Source organism: Peromyscus maniculatus, chromosome 23 (assembly GCF_049852395.1).
Source record: "Peromyscus maniculatus bairdii isolate BWxNUB_F1_BW_parent chromosome 23, HU_Pman_BW_mat_3.1, whole genome shotgun sequence".
NCBI classification, from domain to species: Eukaryota; Metazoa; Chordata; class Mammalia; order Rodentia; family Cricetidae; genus Peromyscus; species Peromyscus maniculatus.
Genome location: NC_134874.1, coordinates 33,783,241 through 33,808,271, shown reverse-complemented (window position 1 = coordinate 33,808,271; position 25,031 = coordinate 33,783,241). Strand labels below are relative to the sequence as shown.

Sequence of the window (25,031 nt, the reverse complement as noted above, 5' to 3'; positions counted from 1 at the left end):
TTCTCCCATCAGCACCTCTGAAGGAGGTTTATAAAGCTATACAACCACAGCACATCTTTTGCATACTGGGAGCTCACACCCGAGGCCTTAGAAATGGTAGGTATGCAATGAACCACATTCTCTCTCAAGAACTAGCTCTTCTTTGCCAAAGGCCTTCATAGCACATGCCTGAGCAAATATACAGAAACCATTTTGCAAATAACGATGCTCTTGTTACTCCTACCTGCTGCCTGTGGTCCCCCTAGTGTTCCCACTCACAGGCAGTATGGACACTGACTACCAGTGAGCAGAAGTCCCCTTGGAGCCCAGAGTCTAGCTCACATTTAAAAACCTGTTGCCAGGAGCTAAGGAGACCAGAGGTTATCATCCCCTGCTGTTCCTGCAGAGGACACAGGTCTGGTTGGTTTCTAACACAGAAAAAACAGCTCAAAATAGTCTATAACTCCAGTTGCTAGAAACCATACAGCTAATTTGAGTCTGCATATGTATCATAGATACAAATGGTGCACATACATTCATACAGGTGAACACTCATATACCCAAAATAAAAATAAATATATCTTTAAAAACGTCCTCCTATTAGGAAAATGTGTCAGCTCAGATCCAGAGCCAAGAGGTAACTGGAGTTCCTAGTGGACACTGTTGTTAAGATGAGTGTCTCTTTTGTGCTCATGCTATTGGTTTTTTTTTGCTAAATCATTTATTTCTTTTTGATATATAGTACTTTCATTTTTTCTATTAAAATCTTGATCTTGAATTTGCATGAGAGAATTTTTAAATTTTTCATTTTTTCCCTTTTGTTGGAAATGGATTTTTTTCATACAATATTCCAAATTATAGTTTCTCCTCCCCTTGTTCCTGCCAGTTCCTCCCAATCTCCCATCTCATTTGGATCCATTCTGTCTGTCTCCCACTAGAAAAAAATTTCTGAAAGATAACAACCAAACATGACAAAAGAAATATAAGATATAGAAAAACCATCATATCAAACTATTTCTTTAAAAAATCTTTTTTTTTGATATTATAATAAGGACATCATTTCCCACACCTGTTTCTCAATGAAAACCCTCCTCTAGACCCATAAACCTTTCCTTGCTCTCTTTCAAAACATGGCTCCTTTTCTCACTAACTGGAGTGTGTGTGTGTGTGTGTGTGTGTGTGTGTGTGTTCCAAATCAAATAAATAGAACCTGATCAGTATACATAATATTACTTTTATGCTTTATATGTATATGTGTTCAGGGCTGAGCATTGTATAAACAATTGTTGTGCTCTTTTTCTGAGAAGTGTTTCTTCCATTTTTCATTAGTTCTTACTGGATTAATCCATGTACTATAAAATTCTAAATGAAACACACCTGCCCCATCTCGCCATGCAGTATCTGTTTCCCATTCTCAGAATCAGTGATCTGACTAGAAGCCTGTGTGCTTTCTAACCTTTCATTCTTCGGAATGTCTGTATGTAGATGAGAAGTAATGCCCTGGGCTCTCTGTGGTAGTCACTACAGGGTCCTGATCTCTGCAGTTTTGACCTATTGAAGGCAGATACTGGGATGTTCCAAGTTAGGGATTACCAAGTGCTGGGGCTATAAAAGGTCTCTTCATCTCCATGGACAGCCTCATCACTTATCTCTGTGCCATGGTTTATTCTTTCACAGAGTAGCACACAAACAAATAAATGTACTGCATATGATGGGCTTTGAACATATATACTTTATAAAGGTCAAGTGTGTATCCTAATAGGGTAATTCAACAGCTTGTCCCTGTAGATTGGACTGAGCAATTGGGATACCTATCTTGGGAAAAAACAGATTTAGATGTGGCCTGGTGTACACCATTCCAGACTAACTACAGGCATCATAGCTGAATCCAGTGCACATGGACAAATGCCTCCACTATTTTTTTAACTTAGAGACCCACTTTTTAAAAAATACAGTCCAAATGCTTCCCAGTGTCATAGATCACAGTGGCTGGTTAGATATAAGGATACCAAGTATTTACACAGTTCATTTCTAAAACGTGTCTTAGGAAAAAGATTCCATAATACATACTTCGTCTTCGATTTCTGCAATGCACCTGAAATGTAAAGAAAAGAAAACAGTCTGTGGCCTAGGTCATGATGAGTTCTGTTTGCATGGGACATTGAAACACATATCAACATGGTATAATGCAAATCAAAGTGGGAAAGAGTCTTCAAATAAAAGACTCTGCTTTAGTATATCATATGATGGTGTCACAAAAGAACTGGGGTTCCTCACTTGTACCTCTTCCCACTTTTGCTGGTTCACACACCAGATCAAGAGGCACTATCTGTTTGGTCTCTGCTGCATGTTCCCTAAGCCACACTGCAACATGCTGGAGCATCTTTATGATACTGCTATGAAATTAACCCTGCCACAATGTAGCCTCAAATATTTATACTAATGCTCATGTGTTAAAAGTCTAACCACCTGCAACCCCACACTAGACATAAGAAGCTTGCTCCATATGACTGTTGTGGAACATACTGCATGGAAATTGAGGGGATCTGAACTGCCTGACAACTTCTAAACCAAAACTTTAAGTTTTATCTAAAGAGAACCTTTTTTCTCCAGAAGAAAAGGCCTGCTCACAAGACTGATAATTAACACTGGATGCTTTGATGCTCTATTCAGTTTGGACCAGGCTGGTACAATTCTTCTTCTCCCCTTCCTAAGCTAACTCTCTAATACCCATGATGCCTGCTCAGTTTTGTTGTTCAGTGGGATATCCTCTGAAACTTAAGATCACTAAAGTAACCTTTCTATTTTAGAGAGAAAAAGGCTCTCTTACCTCCGATGAATTTTCTTCTGTCATTGTGCGGCCATCTGGTCTAAGTGTGTCATCATTTTCTGGTATAACTAGGGGGAGAGAAAGTCATGAGCTTGCAGACTGTCAGCTCTTGGTCCTGCTTCCTACCTATGTAGCATCTTTGCTTGATGTGGGTAAAAGTGCATGGACTTAGGACATGTGACTAGACCTACTGAACAGGATTGTTGGGCAGCTGCTGAACCGTCTTCCCTTGAAGGAAATTAAAGCAGAGAAAGACCAGGAGAGATATGAGTAAGAGATTTGTTGCATTTCTAGACAGTGGACACCCAAAGCAACATAAAATAATCTGTCTTTGATTGTGTATTGTTAAATTAACATTTTCACATGTATTCTGTTTGGAGGGCCACTTGTGAGGTCTCATTTTGGGTGTGGAGGTCAGTGGATAGCTTGTGGGATCTGTTCCTCCCCTTTTGCCAGGTGTGTTCTGAGTTTCTAATCCAGGTCATTGGGCTTAGAGAAGGCATCGATATCCTTGGAAAGAAGAATTTTATCCTTCCCTGTGACCAAACTTGTGTTTAAACTTTAGTGTTTGTGTTTACAATTTTCATCATTCCAATTTCAGGTAAGAGTTGACAGATGAAGACGGCAGGAATACAATCTTTTATGTAGTAAAAGTCTCACATGAAACTCTCAACTTGGAAAGAAGAGAATCACTATGAAGGAAGCAGCTGTATAGGATGTCAGCATTTTACTCCAAGATCAAAAAACATAAAGAAATTTGTATGGACTAGGAAGAGAATCGCAAGCTAAGAGCAGAACTAGAAATACAAAAGAAACTCCAGGACTTAGAAGATGTGTAACGATAGAATGTTGGCAGATAAATGCCTAGTGATATATGAGAGTGCTTTCATTAGCCACTCTCAAGAAAAAAACCCATGAACTACTAGGAGAAGCAAAGACCATTTTGAAAGATGAAATAGGCAACTTTGAATCCAGAGTGACATCCATTCAGCAGGTGTTAGCACATCTGAAAGTTCAGTTGGATGCAAAATTATCCTTCAACATAACCAGTGAGGCTGATGAAAAGGAATCATATCAGCATACATTTAAAATATTTGTCTATCTTTTATGGAGCTGTGGGTTGTAGTCTGGTTAACTTTGCTTTACTTCTGGTATCTTCTAATGAGTGAGTAAATACCAGAGATGCTAGATAACAAGGAGGACCCTAAAAGGGACATGAGGAACGCCCTCAGAAGGGGAAATAGATGAGAAACCTGGGGGTTAGGGTGGGACAATGGAAAGTAGGGATATGGGATCGGGGCATGGGGAAATGGGACGGTTGAGCAGGGGATGGGATGGGTAGCATGGGAGAGCAATGAAAGAGATAACTTGATAGAGGAAGACATCATGGGGATAGGGAGAAACCTGGTCAGGGAAGTTCCCTGGAATCCACAGGCATGACCCAACTTAGATTACTAACAGTTGTGGAAAGGTTGCCTGAGCTAGCCTACCCTGGTGATCAGATTGGTGACTACCCTAACTGTCATAAAGAGCCTTCATCTAGTAACTGATGGAAACAGATGCAGAGAGCCATGGCCAAGCATGTTCAGTCGAAGAGAGGGAAGAGTAATTCTATGAGCAAGGGGCATCAAGACCATGATGGGAAGACAGATACAGCTAAACTAAGCTGGTGGGCACTCATGAACTTTGGACCCACAGCTGTGGATCATGCATGGGAATGGACTGGGCCTTTGCCTGGGCAAGACCGTTGTGTAGCTTGGTGTGTTTCATGGCACCCTGACAGTGGGAATAGGATCTATCCCTGGAGCATGAACTGGCTTTTGGAGCCCATTGCCCATGGTAGGGACACCTTGCACAGCCTTGATGAAAGGGGAGAGGTGTGGACCTGCCTCAGCTGAATGTTCTGGGCTTTGCTGACTCTCCATGGGAGGCCATACATTTTTGATGGAGGGGATGAGGGTTAGGCTGGGGGAAAAGACGGAAGAGGGAGGAATGAGGGACAAATTTGTGGTTTGTATGTGAAATGAATAAAGAGATTCCTAAAAAGATGTTTGTCTAGCACACTCAAGCATTGATTTTAATGATAATTTCCATTCTTCAAAGGACTTGGAGGGGAGTTTTAATCATTTCATTTCATTAATGGAAATCTGTGTATTTAACGTATATTGCTTCTTTTTTCATATATTCAGAGGAGACAATATTCATGTATCCATTTATATCATAAGTATATCAATTTTAGTAGGTTCATGTGATATTCATAAAATCAGCTAAACCAACAACAGCGAGAATTTTAGATTTAATAAACATTGTGTAGGTAATTGCTTTCTAATGATTGATGGTCTTATGAGTGAAGTAAACACTCGAATTGAGCAAGTGAAATGTTACATAAATCAGTTCCAATGCAATAGAGACCCAAGAAAACAATCTCTGCAATGAGCAATGACATGGAAACTCAAGCAAATCATGCAAGTGATTAAGTATCTCAATGGTGGCATGATATTTGGCAAAAATTAACTTTACTACAACTTTAACCACAAATTGTTATGATTTTATTGTAATTGTGCACATGCCATTCAGATTTCTTGTTCATGGGTATGCATGAATGTGCATGTGTGAGTGTAGTTTTGATCATAGGTGTGGATTAGATGCATTTGCTTGGTTGTAGGTAAGTGTTCGTGTGCATGGATGTGAGAGGAGTGTGTGGACTATCCTGCATTAGTCCACACACTCAGTTACCACCTGCCCTCCATTCTGATCGCCTAGTGTCAGAACCCACAGTGGTGGTATTGGCAGGGGTCATCCTCCATAGTCCTTCCTGCCTAGCTTTATGAAGGACCCTCAACCTAATGCCAAAACAGGTATGGACACAGGCAAGTGCCCCATACCCAGGCTCTCTGGAGTATTCTAAAACTATTCTAAACCTGTTCTATCATATAGTGCTACTAACCCATGAAGGCCCTCTATGCCCAGACCCAGGCAGATTTATCAACTCTCTTATGAGTCTGAATCACTTCTCTCCTTCCATTCCACCCATCAGCAGGCCCAGACCCAGAAAGGCAGCACATGTGTAAGCCCTTTTCCTAACTGTGACCCATGATACTCACTCTTCACCCTGTGTGACTATGCCACACCAAACAGATTATGGAGGCCAATACTAGGTCCATCTTTTGAAATCTCACCCAGGACCCTTAACTCATCCCACCACTTAGTCTCAGACACAAGTGGTAGCCAGATCCATGCATAGAAGTCGTACATTTTTGGCAAGGCCTAGGTGAAGGCCATATGTGTTGTCTTTAAAAAAAGCACTAAAGGTGGATACTTCTCAGAGGCGTCTGCCTTTCCATGCAAAATGAGGGTGTCTGTACATGAGGCTGCCTGCAGCACAGCTACAGACGGGTATAAAGTAGAGACAGTGTCAAGGAAGTTAGCAGACATTGCACTAATTGGTGTCAGTGCATTAGGTGTTCGAGAGTTCCAAATTGACCATCAAAAGTCAGTGGTTTGGCTTTGTCACTTTCCATAAATTTTAGAAAAATTTCCTTCAGTTTTTTTTATAATATAGTTATTCTTTTACATTAATCTGATTAGGAAATCTTTCCTAGCTGATTTTAGACTCAACTCTTCCCTCTCTTTTCTCATATTCAAGTGCATTAGGTGTTCAACAGCAGGCTTTCACCTCTACCCACCAGTAACATAAGAGACTCAGATGGGCATTCTTTTGAGCAATGTTTCAATGTTCCCAGGTAGAAAGAATATCCCACACCTTGATGTATTACCAGATGCAGTGTCTATAACACTAAGTATCCCAGAGGTAGGTACCAGAGAAGGGAGGAGGAAGATAATGGGGGTAGAGACTGCTCCTAGATCTAGGAGGGACACCTTGTTCAGAAGCAATAGCTGCTGAGTTTAAGGAGAGGAGACACGTTGTATTAAGGCTACTGAGATTGTCTATGAAAAGGAGCCAAGGCCAAAGTAGTTCAATGAGACAATGCAGAAGATCAGACAGACTTGTAAAGATCAAAGTCCATCAACCTACCAAAGACGGGAGAGCCTGGAGGAAACACACTTGTCAGATATGAACTCATTTCTGCCCAAAGACCACCATGTCAGATACTCGAGTACAAAGTCATAAATATACAAAACATAGAGGACAGACAGCCTGTGGCAAGATGTGTGTCAAGAAGGTTGCTCCCCAATTGCTCATGTCCTTCAACCCTTGGAACATGGGTATTAGCTTATGGGAACTTCCTAAGGCACCCTCTGTATCTTGGAATCAGAATCAAGAATGCATGAAAAACAGCCTAGACCGGGGTCAGAGATCAGACCTCTCCTCACTCATAAGGTCAGAGGCTCAAGAATGAAGGACAAGTCTCTGACCTCCTTTACACCTCAGTCATCCTGCATGGAGTCTAAAATGAGGCACACGGGCTGGGAATGAGCTACACATTAACACTAGGCCTTTCTTTGCCAGTATATTGCAGATGTGGTAGTTCTGTCAGACATTTTACCCAGCACTCTACACTGTTGGTGCCACATGAAGCAGGAGTTAAAAGTGAACCGAGGACTATGCATGAACTGCTACAAGTCCTGAAGGAAGAAATGGAAGGGCTCTGTTCTTCCTTTATCATTGGGCTTACTCTGCAAGACTATCACCTACAAGACTATCTTGTTCCTTAGAGTAAAAGAGAGAATACTGTTCCTCACCAGCCACATTGTCTCTATCACAGGTAAGTACACAAAGTGAACACAACACTTCATGGGCACTGTCATGGTGAATCTCAACAGTCAATTGGATGATACCCAGTACTGGGCAGCAAGTGTGAGATTAGAGCAGTTTAGGTTAGGTGAGGTGGAAAGACTACTGAACTCTGCATGACATCATGGCTTAGGAAGGGATCAAGGATATATAAAAAGGTAAGCTGAGCATGAGCATTAAATCTTCTGGTCGCTGACATGTTATAACGGGACTCTGCCACAGACTCCTGCCTGTATATATAATTACCCTGTGTTACAGCCTATAAGCTGAGACTATATTGAAAAATCTACCATTTCCCTTTTAGGTTATCTTCACTGGAATTTTTAACAACAACTGAACAAATTATTCAGACAGGCAGAAGTAAAATGCAGAGCTAGTAACTGAATCCCAAACCCTGAAAGTTTGGTAGTATCACGGACTTAAAGAATAAATGTTCTGGGGAAATGTGTACAAAGGAGAGGAGGATAAGCAAAGCACATTTAATAGCACACTCTGCTCACTTTCCATCATGTCCCTGTAATTGGAATAGAACAAGAACCTTCTATTTTCCTTGTCCTTAATGAAATCTTTACCACATTCCTAACTCAAAGACAATGCATAACATGACCACTAGTGGACCCTTGCTCATTGATTCAAACCAGGTACACTGATCCAAATTCACTGAGTTGAATTTCACCCTCAGTCATGAGACATTGGAACAAGGTGCCTTGAGGAACATCAGCTCTACTCCATCTGCATCACCCACATGTGGGAGAAAGAATTAGAGGGTGGTGCACCCATTCCAGACTAACTACAGGCATTGTAGCTGATTCCAGGGCATATGGAAAAATGCCTCTAGAATTTTGTTTTTAACTTAGAGGCCCACTTTTTAAAATGTACAGTCCAAATGCTTCCCAATAGGTGGCATAGATCACAGTGCCTGGTTAGACATTAGGATACCCAGTATTTATACAATTCATTTCTAAAAGGTGTCTTAAGAAAGAGATTCCATAATACATACCTCGTCTTCGGTTTCTGCAATTTACCTGAAATGTAAAGAAAAGAAAACAGTCTGTGGCCTAGGTCATGATGAGTTCTGTTTACATGGGTCCTTGAAACACATATGAACATGATATAATGCCAATCAAAGTGGGAAAGAGTCTTCAAATAAAAGACTCTGCTTTAGTATATATGATGGTGTCACAAAAGAACTGGGGTTCCTCACTTGTACCTCTTCCCACTTTTGCTGGTTCCCACACCAGATCAAGAGGCACTATCTGTTTGGTCTCTGCTGCATGTTCCCTAAGCCACACTGCAACATGCTGGAGCATCTTTATGATCCTGCTATGAAATTAACCCTGCCACAATGTAGCTTCAATTATTTACACTAATGCTCATGTATTAAAAGTCTAACCACCTACAACCCCACACTAGACATAAGAAGCTTGCTCCATATGACTGTTGTGGAACATACTGCATGGAAATTGAGAGGATCTGAAGTGCCTGACAACTTCTAAACCAAAACTTTAGGTTTTATCTAAAGAGAACCTTTTTTCTCCAGAAGAAAAGGCCTGCTCACAAGACTGATAATTAACACTGGATGCTTTGATGCTCTATTCAGTTTGGACCAGGCTGGTACAATTCTTCTTCTCCCCTTCCAAACTAACTCTCTAATACCCATGATGCCTGCTCAGTTTTGTTGTTCAGTGGGATATCCTCTGAAACTTAAGATCACTAAAGTAACCTTTCTATTTTAGAGAGAAAAAGGCTCTCTTACCTCCGACGAATTTTCTTCTGTCACTGTGCGGCCATCTGGTCTAAGTGTGTCATCATTTTCCGTTAAACCTAGGGGGAGAGAAAGTCATGAGCTTGCAGACTGTCAGCTCTTGGTCCTGCTTCCTACCTATGTAGTATCCTTACTTGATGTGGGTAAAAGTGCATGGACTTAGGACATGTGACTAGACCTACTGAACAGGATTGTTGGGCAGCTGCTGAACCGTCTTCCCTTGAAGGAAATTAAAGCAGAGAAAGACCAGGAGACATATGAGTAAGAGATTTGTTGCATTTCCAGACAGTGGACACCCAAAGCAACATAAAATAATCTGTCTTTGATTGTGTATTGTTAAATTAACATTTTCACATGTATTCTGTTTGGAGGGCCACTTGTGAGGTCTCGTTTTACGTGTGGAGATCAGTGGATAGCTTGTGGAATCTGTTCCTCCCCTTTTGCCAGGTGTGTCCTGAGTTTCAAATCCAGGTCATCGGGCTTGGAGAAGGCATTGATATCCTTGGAAAGAAGAATTTTTTCCTTCCTTATGGCCAAACTTGTGTTTAATTTGTGTGTGTGTTTACAATTTTTTTTTTTGGTTTTTCGAGACAGGGTTTCTCTGTGCAGCTTTGCGCCTTTCCTGGAGCTCACTTGGTAGCCCAGGCTGGCCTCCAACTCACAGAGATCTACCCACCTCTGCCTCCCGAGTGCTGGGATTAAAGGCGTGCACCACCACCGCCCGGCTGTGTTTACAATTTTTATCATTCCAATTTCAGGTAAGAGTTGACAGATGAGGACGGCAGGAATACAATCTTTTATGTACTAAATGTCTCACATGAAACTCTCAACTTGGAAAGAAGGGAATCACTGTGAAGGAAGCAGCTGTATAGGATGTGAGCATTTTACTCCAAGATCAAAAAACATAAAGAAATTTGCACGGACTAGGAAGAGAATCACAAGCTAAGAGCAGAACTAGAAATACAAAAGACTCCAGGACTTAGAAGATGTGTAACGATGGAATGTTGGCAGATAAATGCCTAGTGATATATGAGAGTGCTTTCATTAGCCACTCTCAAGAAAAAAACCCATGAACTACTAGGAGAAGCAAAGACCATTTTGAAAGATGAAATAGGCAACTTTGAATCCAGAGTGACATCCATTCAGCAGGTGTTAGCACATCTGAAAGTTCAGTTGGATGCAAAAATTGTCCATCAACATAACCAGTGAGGCTGGTGAAAAGGATACATATCAGCATGCATTTAAAATATTTGTCTATCTTCTATGGAGCTGTGGGTTGTAGTTTGGTTAACTTTGCTTTACTTCTGATATATACTAATGAGTGAGTAAATACCAGAGATGCTAGATAACAAGGAGGACCCTAAAAGGGACATGAGGAACGCCCTCAGAAGGGGAAATAGATGAGAAACCTGGGGGTTAGGGTGGGACAATGGAAAGTAGGGATATGGGATCGGGGCATGGGGAAATGGGACGGTTGAGCAGGGAATGGGATGGGTAGCATGGGAGAGCAATGAAAGAGATAACTTGATAGAAGGAGACATCATGGGGATAGGGAGAAACCTGGTCAGGGAAGTTCCCTGGAATCCACAGGCATGACCCAACTTAGATTACTAACAGTTGTGGAAAGGTTGCCTGAGCTAGCCTACCCTGGTGATCAGATTGGTGACTACCCTAACTGTCATAAAGAGCCTTCATCTAGTAACTGATGGAAACAGATGCAGAGAGCCATGGCCAAGCATGTTCAGTCGAAGAGAGGGAAGAGTAATTCTATGAGCAAGGGGCATCAAGACCATGATGGGAAGACTTACAGATACAACTAAACTAAGCTGGTGGGCACTCATGAACTTTGGACCCACAGCTGTGGATCATGCATGGGAATGGACTGGGCCTTTGCCTGGGCAAGACCGTTGTGTAGCTTGGTGTGTTTCATGGCACCCTGACAGTGGGAATAGGATCTATCCCTGGAGCATGAACTGGCTTTTGGAGCCCATTGCCCATGGTAGGGACACCTTGCACAGCCTTGATGAAAGGGGAGAGGTGTGGACCTGCCTCAGCTGAATGTTCTGGGCTTTGCTGACTCTCCATGGGAGGCCATACATTTTTGATGGAGGGGATGAGGGTTAGGCTGGGGGAAAAGACGGGAGAGGGAGGAATGAGGGACAAATTTGTGGTTGGTATGTGAAATGAATAAATAGTTTCCTAAAAAGATGTTTGTCTAGCACACTCAAGCATTGATTTAAATGATAATTTCCATTCTTCAAAGGACTTGGAGGGGAGTTTTAATCATTTCATTTCATTAATGGAAATCTGTGTATTTAACATATATTGCTTCTTTATTTCATATGTTGAGAAGGAGACAATATTCATGTTCCATTTATATCATAAGTATATCAATTATAGTAGGTTCATGTGATATTCATAAAATCAGCTAAACCATAACAATGAGAACTTTAGATTTACTAAACATTGTGTAGGTAATTGCTTTCTAATGATTGACGGTCTTATGAGTGAAATAAACACTCGAATTGAGCAAGTGAAATGTTACATAAATCAGTTCCAATGCAATAGAGACCCAAGAAAACAATCTCTGCAATGAGCAATGACATGGAAACTCAAGCAAATCATGCAAGTGATTAAGTATCTCAATGGTGGCATGATATTTGCCAATAATTAAACTTTACTACAACTTTAACCACAAATTGTTATGATTTTATTGTAATTGTGCCACATGCTATTCAGATTTCTTGTTCATGGGTATGCATGAATGTGCATGTGTGAGTGTAGTTTTGATCATAGGTGTGGATTAGATGCATTTGCTTGGTTGCAGGTAAGTGTTCCTGTGCATGGATGTGAGAGGAGGGTGTGGACTATCCTGCATTAGTCCACACACTCAGTTACCACCTGCCCTCCATTCTGATCCCCTAGTGTCAGAACCCTCACTGGTGGTATTGGCAGGGGTCATCCTCCATAGTCCTTCTTGCCTAGCTTTATGAAGGACCCTCAACCTAATGCCAATTCAGGTATGGACACAAGCAAGTGCCCCATACCCAGGCTCTCTGGAGTATTCGAAACCTATTCTAAACCTGTTCTATCATAATGTGCTGCCCACCCATGAAGGCCCTCTATTCCCAGACCCAGGCAGATTTATCAACTCTCTTATGAGTCTGAATCACTTCTCTCCTTCCATTCCACCCATCAGCAGGCCCAGACCCAGAAAGGCAGCACATCTGTCAGCCCTTTTGCTGACTGTGACCCATGATACTCACTCTTCACCCTGTGTGACTATGCCACACCAAACAGATTATGGAGGCCAATACTAGGACCATCTTTTGAAATCTCACCCAGGACCCTTAACTCATCCCACCACTTAGTCTCAGACATAAAGTGGTAGCCAGATCCATGAATAGAAGTCATACATTTTTGGCAAGGCCTAGGTGAAGGCCATGTGTTTTGTCTTCAAAAAAGCACTAAAGGTGGATATTTCTCAGTGGCATCTGCCTTTCCATGTAAAAAGAGGGTGTCTGTACATGAGGCTGCCTGCAGCACAGCTACAGACGGGTATAAAGTAGACACAGTGTCAAGGAAATTAGCAGACATTGCACTAATTGGGGTCAGAGCATTAGGTGTTTGAGAGTTCCAAATGGACCATCAAAAGTCAGTGGTTTGTCTTTGTCACTTTCCATAAATTTTGGGACAACTTTTTCAGGGTTTTTTTTAATGTTATTTAGTTGTTCTTTTACACTAATCTGATTAGGAGACCTTTCCTAGCTGATTTTAGACTCAACTCTTCCCTCTCTTTTTTCATATTCAAGTGTATCAGCTGTTCAACAGCAAGGTTTCTCCTCTACCCACAAGGCAAGGGCATGAGTCAGATAACCTATTAAGATTCAACCGTCTTTCTGGGCATGCAGTCTCCAGAGAAGGTTTCTGTTTTGTCTTCTTCTCTCCAAGTTGTCTTGTGACTCTGATGAGCTTAGTGAGGGAGAGAAAATTATGGAATAAAAGAGACATGGGACATAAGAGACTCAGTTGGGCATTCTTTTGAGCAATGTTTCAATGTTCCCAGGTAGAAAGGATATCACACACCTTGATGCATTACCAGGTGCAGTGTCTACAGGACCCATGATCCCAGAGGAAGGTACCAGAGAAGGGAGGAGGAAGATAATGGGGGTAGAGACTGCTCCTAGATCTAGGAGGGACACCTTGCTCAGAAGCAATAACTGTTGAGTTTAAGGAGAGGAGACACAATGTATTAAGGCTACTGAGATTGTCTGTGAGAAGGAGCCGAGCCCAGAGTTGTTCAATGAGACAATGCAGAAGATCAGACAGACTTGTAAAGATCAAAGTCCATCAACCTACCAAAGAGATGAGAGCCTGGAGGAAACACACTCCTCAGATATGAACTCATTGCCGCCCAAAGACCACCATGTCAGAAACTCCAGGAGAAATTCATAAATATACAAACATAGAGGACAGACACAGCCTGTAGCAAGATGTGTGTCAAGAAGGTGGATCCCCAATTGCTCATGTCCTTCAGCTCTTGGCACATGGATATTAGCTTATGGGAACTTCCTAAGACACCATATGTATCTTGGAATCAGAATCAAGAATGCATGAAAAAGAGCCAAGGCAGGGGTCAGAGATCAGATCCCTGCTCACTCATAAGGTCAGAGGCTCAAGGATGAAGGACAAGTCTCTGACCTCCTTTACACTTCAGTCATCCTGCATGGCAGTCCAGGATGAGGCACATAGGCTGGAAATGAGCTACACATTAACACTAGGCCCTTCCTTGCCAGTATATTGCAGATGTGGTGGTTGTGTCAGACTAAACAGCCATTTTACCCAGCAGTCTACCCTGTTGGTGCCACGTGAAGCAGGAGTTAAAAGTGAACAGAGGACTATGCATGGACTGCTACAAGTCCTGAAGGAAGAAATGGAAGGGCTCTGTTCTTCCTTTATCATTGGGCTTACTCTGCTAGACTATCACCTACAGGTTCCTTAGAGTACAAGAGAGAATACTGTTCCTCCCCAGACACAGTGGATCTATCACAGGTAAGGACACAAAGTGAACACAACACTTCATGGGCACTGTCATGGTGAATCTCAACAGTCAATTGGATGATACCCAGTACTGGGCAGCAAGTGTGAGATTAGAGCAGTTTAGGTTAGGTGAGGTGGAAAGACTACTGAACTCTGCATGACATCATGGCTTAGGAAGGGATCAAGGTTATATAAAAAGGTAAGCTGAGCATGAGCATTAAATCTTCTGGTCGCTGACATGTTATAACGGGACTCTGCCACAGATTCCTGCCTGTATATATAATTACCCTGTGTTACAGTCTATAAGCTGAGACTATATTGAAAATGTACCATTTCCCTTTTAGGTTATCTTCACAAGATTTTGTGACAACAACTGAATAAATTATCCAGGCAGGCATAGTTACAATGCAGAGCTAGTAAGTCCATCCCAAACCGTGAATTATTGGTAGTATCACAGACTTAAAACAGTAAATGTTCTGAGGAAATGTGTACCAATGAGAGGATAAGCAAAGCACATTTAATAGCACACTCTGCTCACTTTCCATTATGTCCTTGTAACAGGAACAGAACAGATACCTCCTATTTTTGTTGTCCTTAATGAAATCTTTACCCCATTGCTAACTGAAAAAACAATGCATAACATGACCACTAGTGGACTCTTGCTCATTGGATCATACCTGGAACATTGTTATCTAAGGTGAATCTCACCCTCTGTCATGAGATGCTAGAACTTTGCCAGGTTCCTTTTAGGAACATCAGCTCTACTCCATCTGCATTACCCACATGTGGGAGAAAGGATTAAGGGTGATTCACCTATTCCTGTCTACAGCAGCTGAAGCCACCCTGACTCATACTAATGAGCCTCAGTTTCCACCAGTTCATGCTATTGAATGAGAGCCAAAGGTGACATCAGATGCATTTTAAAATCTGTAGTTGTGTTTACAATGAAGACTTAGATATATTGGAAATATCCTACATAGGGAAATAGTCTTAAGCTTCTCTTTAGATTTACATATAAAGAAAATGATTATCACCACATTACACAACTGGACAGAATTACAGAATTCACAACATACCTTTTTCATTAGGAATTTCTATAGAATAAAATTTACAGATTTCTGGTGTCATCACATCTGTATGCGGTATTGCTTGTCTTTGCTGAATTCTCTTCAATAAAGGAGAAACTGGGAATGCATCGAGAATAGAGTTTCATGTCAGCCTCATGGCAGAAAAACAGAGGAAACTAACAACTGTGTGTTTGTACATTTGATCTGATTGCTTGTTTCCGGGTACAGTCATCAGAGTGAGATTGTGCTTCAGGAGGATCACTGAATAGTGTACAACCAGTTAAGCATTACATGAACATGACAAGTAAAAGCTAATTTATGTGGAAATGCAGAAGGAAGTGCCCCATGACTGAACACACTTTGTGAGTGTGGTGTCAGAGCAGAGTGGTATCACTCTAATCCTTCTTAGAGCCCATGAAACCTTTGCAATGGCTCCATTCACCAGCTGCTCACTAAGACCCTAAGAATTTCTTAAGGACTACCCACAGGACTCACTAAGCTAATACAGATCTTTGTAATATATACTATAGGAAAAAGCACAGGCATTCAGAAGTGCCCTGTGATGTCTGTGAGATACCAGAAGACTTCAGCTACACAGGAGTAACTGAATTCAGACAAACTGTTGCATTTACTCTAGAACACTGGAGAACTGTTATTCTTCATTCTTTGACTGCCCCTTATATAGTAGTATATCTCATGGACAATGTATGGCATTGTGCATGGGAGGTAGGAAGTTAAGAAGCTTTGAAAACTTGTGACATTTCACACAATGGAGCAGTAACAGCTGCATTTGTGTGCCAGTGACGACCTCTCCTGACAGAAACAACAGACAGGAGACATGCTCTGCAGGCAGTCCCTGACTCCAAGTGTGAGCTACCTCCCAAATTAGCTGTGGGATTCCTGGATCAATAAACAGCACCTTCCTCTATCATCCTCAACCTGTCACCGGCCTCTCAGTGACTGAGTCTGAACCTCCAGAACAAAATTGGGAGGATACCAATGCTTCCAGGCTCCAAGTCAATCTAAACCAAGCTGTCACGTGGAGGATGGGAGGAAAGGAAACTCTTTTAATCTCACCAAACCTGGATAAACCCTCTACAGGAAGAGGCTGGAAAAGCAGCCTGGTGCCATTGTGGGTGACAGATGTCCCCTGAAACTGTGTGGACAGTCTGAACTGAGTTCAGCTAAAAGAATGGTAGTCTACACAGGCTACATGTGAGTTTGCAAGGTGCTGTTCATCTATTCTTCATGAAAGTTCTGTTTCTCCAGAATCTTTTCCCACACAGAAACACACCGGCAATGGACGAAGTCCTACTCCCCTCTGTTGTTTTCTTTTCACTTTTTTTTAGAGAAAAGGTCTCTGGCCCACAGTGATCTCAATGCCACTTTGTAGAAATAGATGACTTTGAACTTAAAATTCTCCCATCGGCACCTCTGAAGGAGGTTTATAAAGCTATACAACCACAGCACATCTTTTGCTTACTGGGAGCTCAAACCCAAGGCCTTAGAAATGGTAGGTATGCAATGAACCACATTCTCTCTCAAGAACTAGCTCTTCTTTGCCAAAGGCCTTCATAGCACATGCCTGAGCAAATATACAGAAACCATTTTGCAAATAACGATGCTCTTCTTACTCCTACCTGCTGCCTGTGGTCCCCCTAGTGCTCCCACTCACAGGCAATATGGACACTGACTACCAGTGAGCAGAAGTCCCCTTGGAGCCCAGAGTCTAGCTCACATTTAAAAACCTGTTGCCAGGAGCTAAGGAGACCAGAGGTTAACATCCCCTGCTGTTCCTGTAGAGGACACAGGTCTGGTTGGTTTCTATCACAGAAAAAACAGCTCAAAACAGTCTATAACTCCAGTTGCTAGAAACCATACAGCTAATTTGAGTCTGCATATGTATCATAGATACAAATGGTGCACATACATTTATGCAGGTGAACACTTGTATACCCAAAATGAAAATAAATATATCTTTAAAAAACGTCCTTCTATTAAGAAAATGCTTCAGCACAGATCCAGAGACACGTGGTAACTGGAGTTCCTAGTGGATATTATTGTTTAGATGAGTGTCTCTTTTGTGCTCATGCTAATGTTGTCTATTTACTAAATCTTGTAATTATTTTTTATATATATTACATTTATTTTTGTTCTATTAAAATCGTGATCTTAAATTTGCATGAGAGAATTTTTTAATTTTTCATTTTTTCCCTTTTGTTGGAAACAGATTTTTTCATACAATATTCCTAAATTATAGTTTCATCTCCCCCTGATCCTGCCAGTTCCTCCCAACCCCCCCCCCTCATCTGGATGCACTCCCTATCTGTCTCCCACTTGAAATAAAAATTTCTGAAAGAAACAACCAAACATGACAAAAGAAATATAAGAGAAAGCAAAAACAATCATATCTAACTATTTCTTTAAAAAATCTTTCTTTCCTATTTGATACTATAATAAGGACATCATTTCCCACGCCTGTTTCTCAATGAAAACCCTCCTCTATAACCATAAACCTTTCCTTGCCCTCTTTCAAAGCATGGCTACTCTTCTAACTAACTGTTTGTGTGTGTGTGTGTGTGTGTGTGTGTGTGTGTGTGTGTGTGTGTGTGTGTGTGTTCCAAATCAGTACTGTACTGTACTGTAAAACTCTAAGGGAAAAACCTCTGCCGCATCACCCCATGCATTGTCTGTCTCCCATTCTCAGATCACTGATCTGACTAGAAGCCTGTGGGCATTCTAACCTTTCATTTTTCTGAATGTCTGTAGGTAGATGAGAAACAATACCCTGGGCATTTGCCTTCTGTGGTAGTAACTACAGGGTCCTGATCTCTGCAGTTTTGACCTATTGAAGGCAGATACTGGGATGTTGCAAGTTAGGGATTACCAAGACCTCGGGCTATAGAAGGTCTCTTGATCTGCATGGACAGCCTCATCATTTACCTCTGTGCCATGGTTTATTCTTCCATAGAGTAGCACACAAACAAATAAATGTACTACATGTGATGGGCTTTGACATATATACTTTAGGTCAAGCTTGTATCCTAATATGGTAATTCAACAGCTTGTCCCTGTAGATTGGACTGAGCAATTGGGATACCTATCTTGGGGAAAACAGATTTAGATATAGCCTGGTATACACCATTCCAGACTAACTACAGGCATCATAGCTGAATCCAGTGCATATGGACAAATGCCTCCACTATTTTTTTTTTAACTTAGGGGTCCACTTTAAAAAAAATACAGTCCAAATGCTCCCAATAGGTGGCATAAATCACAGTGGCTGCTTAGATATAAGGATACCCAGTATTTATAAAATTCATTTGTAAAGGGTGTCTTAAGGAAGAGATTCCATAATACATACTCCTTCTTTGGCTGCGGCAACGCACCTGAAACATAAAAGAAAGAAAACAGTCTGTGGCCTAGGTCATGATGAGTTCTGTTTGCATGGGTCATTGAAACACATATGAACATGATATAATGCCAATCAAAGTGGGAAAGAGTCTTCAAATAAAAGACTCTGCTTTAGTATATATGATGGTGTCACAAAAGAACTGGTGTTCCTCACTTGTACCCCTTCCCACTTTTGCTGGTTCCCACACCAGATCAAGAGGCACTATCTGTTTGGTCTCTGCTGCGTGTTCCCTAAGCCACACTGCAACATGCTGGAGCATCTTTATGATCCTGCTATGAAATTAACCCTGCCACAATGTAGCCTCAATTATTTACACTAATGCTCACGTGTTAAAAGTCTAACCTTCAGCATCCCTACACTGGACATAGGAAGATTGCTCCATATGACTGTTGTAGAACGTACTGCATGGAAATTGAGGGGATCTGAAGTGCCTGACAACTTCTAAACCAAAACTTTAAGTTTTATCTAAGAGGATCTTTTTTCTCCAGAAGAAAAAGCCTGCTCACAAGACTGATAATTAACACTGGATGCTTTGATGCTCTATTCAGTTTGGACCAGGCTGGTACAATTCTTCTTCTCCCCTTCCAAACTAACTCTCTAATACCCATGATGCCTGCTCAGTTTTGTTGTTCAGTGGGATATCCTCTGAAACATAAGATCACTAAAGTAACCTTTCTACTTTAGAGAGAAAAAGGCCCTCTTACCTCCAAGGGATTTTCTTCTGTCATTGTGCGGCCATCTGGTCTAAGTGTGTCATCATTTTCCGTTAAACCTAGGGGGAGAGAAAGTCATGAGCTTGCAGACTGTCAGCTCTTGGTCCTGCTTCCTACCTATGTAGTATCCTTACTTGATGTGGGTAAAAGTGCATGGACTTAGGACATGTGACTAGACCTACTGAACAGGATTGTTGGGCAGCTGCTGAACCGTCTTCCCTTGAAGGAAATTAAAGCAGAGAAAGACCAGGAGAGATATGAGTAAGAGATTTGTTGCATTTCCAGACAGTGGACACCCAAAGCAACATAAAATAATCTGTCTTTGATTGTGTATTGTTAAATTAACATTTTCACATGTATTCTATTTAGGGCCACTTGTGAAGTCTCATTTTGGGTGTGGAGGTCAGTGGATAGCTTGTGGAATCTGTTCCTCCCCTTTTGCCAGGTGTGTTCTGAGTTTCAAATCCAGGTCATTGGGCTTAGAGAAGGCATCGATTTCCTTGGAAAGAAGAATTTTATCCTTCCCTGTGGCCAAACTTGTGTTTAAACTTTAGTGTTTGTGTTTACAATTTTTATCATTCCAATTTCAGGTAAGAGTTGACAGATGAGGACGGCAGGAATACAATCTTTTATGTAGTAAAAGTCTCACATGAAACTCTCAACTTGGAAAGAAGAGAATCACTATGAAGGAAGCAGCTGTATAGGATGTCAGCATTTTACTCCAAGATCAAAAAACATAAAGAAATTTGCACGGACTAGGAAGAGAAACACAAGCTAAGAGCAGAACTAGAAATACAAAAGAAACTCCAGGACTTAGAAGATGTGTAACGATAGAATGTTGGCAGATAAATGCCTAGTGATATATGAGAGTGCTTTCATTAGCCACTCTCAAGAAAAAACCCCATGAACTACTAGGAGAAGCAAAGACCATTTTGAAAGATGAAATAGGCAACTTTGAATCCAGAGTGACATCCATTCAGCAGGTGTTAGCACATCTGAAAGTTCAGTTGGATGCAAAAATTGTCCATCAACATAACCAGTGAGGCTGGTGAAAAGGAATAACATCAATATGCAAATATTAAAATATTTGTATATCTTATCTGGAGCTGTGGGTTGTAGTTTGGTTACCCTTTTCTTTACTTCTGGTATCCATTTATGAGTGAGTACATACCAGAGAAGCTAGGTAACAAGGAGGACCTAAGAGGGATGCAAGGAATTCCTGGGAGAGGGAAATAGATGAGACTTCCTGAGTGAACTGGGGGTTATGGGGGACAATGGAGGGTAGTTGTATGGGATGTGAGCATAGGGGAATGGGATGGTGGAACTGGAACAGGGGCAGAGTGGGAGAGCAATGAAAGAGATATCTTGATAGAGGGAGACATTATGGTATGGATAGGGAGAAACCTGGTCAGGGAAGTTCCCAGGAATCCACAGGCATGACCCCAGCTAAGATTACTAGCAATAGTGGAAAGGGTGCCTGAGTTGTCCTACCCTGGTGATCAGATTGGTGAAAAGCCCTAACTGTCATCATAGAGCCTTCAGTGAATAACTGATAGAAACCCATGCAGAGAGCTAAGCACCAGGCTGAGTTCTAGAAGTCCAGTCGATGAGAGGGAAGATTGATTCTATGATCAAGGGGCATCAAGACCATGATGGGAAGACTTACAGAAACAACTGAACCAAGCTAGTGGGAACTCATTAACTCTGGACCCACAGCTGTGGAGCCTTACATGGGACTGTACTGGGCCCTCGGTGGGGGTGAGATATTTGTGTAGCTTGGTGTGTTTCACTGCACCCTGACTGTAGGAATAGGATCTATCCCTGGAGCATGAGCTAGCTTTTTGGAGCCCATTGCCTAATGTGGGACATCTTGCACAGCCTTGATGAAAGGGTGTGGGGCTTGGACCTTCCTCAGCTGAATGTTCTGGGTTTTGCTGACTCTCCATGGGAGGCCATACATTTTTGAAGGAGGAGATGAGTGGTAGGCTGTGGGGAAAGGCTAGAGGCAGAGCAGAAGGGATGAAGGAGGTATCTGTGGTCAATATGTGGAATGAATAAAAAATTTCTTAAAAAGATTTGTCTAGCAAACTCAAGCATTGTTGAAATGATAATTTCCATTCTTCAAAGGACATGGAGAGGAGTTTTAAACATTTCATTTCATTAATGGAAATCTATATATTTAATGTATTTTGCTTCTTTATTTCATATTTTCAGAAGGAGACAATATTTATGTATCCATTTCATATCATAAGTATATCAATTTTAGTGGGTTCATGTGATGTTCATAAAATCAGCTAAACCAACAACGAGAACTTTAGATTTTCTAAATATTGTGTAGGTAATTGCTTTCTAATGATTGACGGTCTTATGAGTGAAATAAACACTCGAATTGAGCAAGTGAAATGTTACATAAATCAGTTCCAATGCAATAGAGACCCAAGGAATCAACAGTCTCTGCAATGTGCAATGATCTGGGAATACAAGCAAATCATGCAAGTGATTAAGTTTCCCGATGGTGGCATGATATTTGGCAATAATTGACTTTACTACATCTTTAACCAGAAATGGTTATGAATTTATTGCAATTGTGCCACATGCCATTCAGATTTCTTGTTCATGGGTATGCATGAATGTGCATGTGTGAGTGTAGGTTTGATCATAGGTGTGGATTAGATTCATTTGCTTGGCTGCAGGTAAGTGTTCATGCACATGGATGCGAGAGGAGGGTATGCACTATCCTGCATTAGTCCACACACTCAGTTACCACTTGCCCTCCATTCTGATCCCCTAGTGTCAGATCCCTCAGTGGTGGTATTGGCAGGGGTCATCCTCCATTGTCCTTCCTGCCTAGCTTTATGAGGGACCCTCAACCTAATGCCAATTCAGGTATGGACACAGGTAAGTGCCCCATACCCAGCTCTCTGGAGTATTCTAAACCTATTCTAAACCTGTTCTATCATAATGTGCTGCCCACCCATGAAGCCTCTCTATGCCCAGACCCAGGCAGATTTATCAACTCTCTTATGAGTCTGAATCACTTCTCTCCTTCCATTCTACCCACCGGCAGGCCCAGACCCAGAAAGGCAGCACATCTGTCAGCCCTTTTGCTGACTGTGACCCATGATACTCACTCTTCACCCTGTGTGACTATGCCACACCAAACAGGTTATGGAGGCCAATACTAGGTCCATCTTTTGAAATCTCACCCAGGACCCTTAACTCATCCCACCACTTAGTCTCAGACATAAAGTGGTAGCCAGATCCATGCACAGAAGTCGTACATTTTTGGCAAGGCCTAGGTGAAGGCCATGTGTTTTGTCTTCAAAAAAGCACTAAAGGTGGACACTTCTCAGAGGCTTCTGCCTTTCCATGCAAAATGAGGGTGTCTGTACATGAGGCTGCCTGCAGCACAGCTACAGACGGGTATAAAGTAGAGACAGTGTCAAGGAAGTTACCAGACATTGCACTAATTGGGGTCAGAGCATTAGGTGTTCGAGAGTTCCAAATGGACCATCAAAAGTCAGTGGTTTGGCTTTGTCACTTTCCATAAATTTTGGGACAAACTTTTTCAGGTTTTTTTTAATGTAATTTAGTTGTTCTTTTACACTAATCTGATTAGGAGACCTTTCCTAGCTGATTTTAGACTCAACTCTTCCCTCTCTTTTTTCATATTCAAGTGTATCAGCTGTTCAACAGCAAGGTTTCACCTCTACCCACAAGGCAAGGGCATGAGTCAGATAACCTATTAAGATTCAACCGTCTTTCTGGGCATGCAGTCTCCAGAGAAGGTTTCTGTTTTGTCTTCTTCTCTCCAAGTTGTCTTGTGACTCTGATGAGCTTAGTGAGGGAGAGAAAATTATGGAATAAAAGAGACATGGGACATAAGAGACTCAGTTGGGCATTCTTTTGAGCAATGTTTCAATGTTCCCAGGTAGAAAGGATATCACACACCTTGATGCATTACCAGGTGCAGTGTCTACAGGACCCATGATCCCAGAGGAATGCACCAGAGAAGGGAGGAAGAAGATAATGGGGGTAGAGACTGCTCCTAGGTCTAGGAGGGACACCTTGCTCAGAAGCAATAACTGTTGAGTTTAAGGAGAGGAGACACAATGTATTAAGGCTACTGAGATTGTCTGTGAGAAGGAGCCAAGCCCAGAGTTGTTCAATGAGACAATGCAGAAGATCAGACAGACTTGTAAAGATCAAAGTCCATCAACCTACCAAAGAGATGAGAGCCTGGAGGAAACACAATCCTCAGATATGAACTCATTTCCACCCAAAGACCACCATGTCAGATACTCGAGTACAAAGTCATAAATATACAAAACATAGAGGACAGACACAGCCTGTGGCAAGATGTGTGTCAAGAAGGTGGATCCCCAATTGCTCATGTCCTTTAGCCCTTGGAACATGGGTATTAGCTTATGGGAACTTCCTAAGGCACCATCTGTATCTTGGAATCAGAATCAAGAATGCATGAAAAAGAGCCAAGGTAGGGGTCAGAGATCAGATCCCTGCTCACTCATAAGGTCAGAGGCTCAAGGATGAAGGACACGTCTCTGACCTCCTTTACACCTCAGTCATCCTGCATGGCAGTCCAGGATGAGGCGCATAGGCTGGAAATGAGCTACCCATTAACACTAGTCCCTTCCTTGCCAGTATATAGGAGACGTGGCAGTTCTGTCAGAGTAAACATCCATTTTACCCAGCACTCTACCCTGTTGGTGCCACGTGAAGCAGGAGTTAACAGTGAACAGAGGACTATGCATGGACTGCTACAAGTCCTGAAGGAAGAAAGGGAAGGGCTCTGTTCTGCCTGCTTCATTGGACCCTAACTGCTAGACTGCTCTTGAATAATCCTTTTGTACACTGTGAATATATGTTGGTGTGATTGGTTTAATAAACAAGCTAAATGGCCAATAGCTGAACAGGTAAAAGTTAGGTGGGAAAGCCAAATTGAGAATGATGGGATATGGAAGGGTGGTGTCAGAGGAGTTGCCAGCCAGATGCAGAACGAGTCTGACATACCTAATTGGATAGACGTAAAAGCGCTAAGCCTCATGGGAGAATATACATTAATAGGAATGAGTTGTAAGAGCTAGTTAGTAATAAGCCTGAGCTATTGGGTAAACATTTATAATTTATGTTAAAGCTCAATGTGGTTTTTATGAAGCTGCTGCTAGCACCCAGAGAAACTCTGCCTACAATAGACTATCATCTACAGGTTTCTGTGAGTATAAGAGAGAATGTTGTCCTTCACCAGACAGAATGGCTCTATCGTGTTAGTACACAAAGTGAACTCAATACTTCATGGGCACAATCATGGTGAATCTCAACAGTCAAACAGTCAATTGGATGATACCCAATACTGGGCATGGAAGTGTGAGATTATATCTATTAGGTTAGCTGAGGTGGGATGACTAATGAACTCTTCTTGGCATTATTGCTTAAGAAGGTGTGATG

General features: G+C 41.8%; 1 protein-coding gene across 1 annotated transcript in view; it reads right to left on the bottom strand.

The window, feature by feature from the left end:
* Positions 1-25,031, bottom strand: part of LOC143270580 (uncharacterized) — a 73,170-nt gene that overhangs the window by 30,435 nt on the left and 17,704 nt on the right. Inside the window, exons 7-13 of the mRNA XM_076561006.1 lie at positions 19,557-19,624; positions 18,802-18,826; positions 15,447-15,554; positions 9,322-9,389; positions 8,566-8,590; positions 2,810-2,877; positions 2,050-2,074 (exon numbers count right to left, since the gene is read on the bottom strand). Coding sequence (XP_076417121.1) covers positions 2,050-2,074; positions 2,810-2,877; positions 8,566-8,590; positions 9,322-9,389; positions 15,447-15,554; positions 18,802-18,826; positions 19,557-19,624 — 387 coding nt within the window. The remainder of the gene's footprint in view (positions 1-2,049; positions 2,075-2,809; positions 2,878-8,565; positions 8,591-9,321; positions 9,390-15,446; positions 15,555-18,801; positions 18,827-19,556; positions 19,625-25,031) is intronic.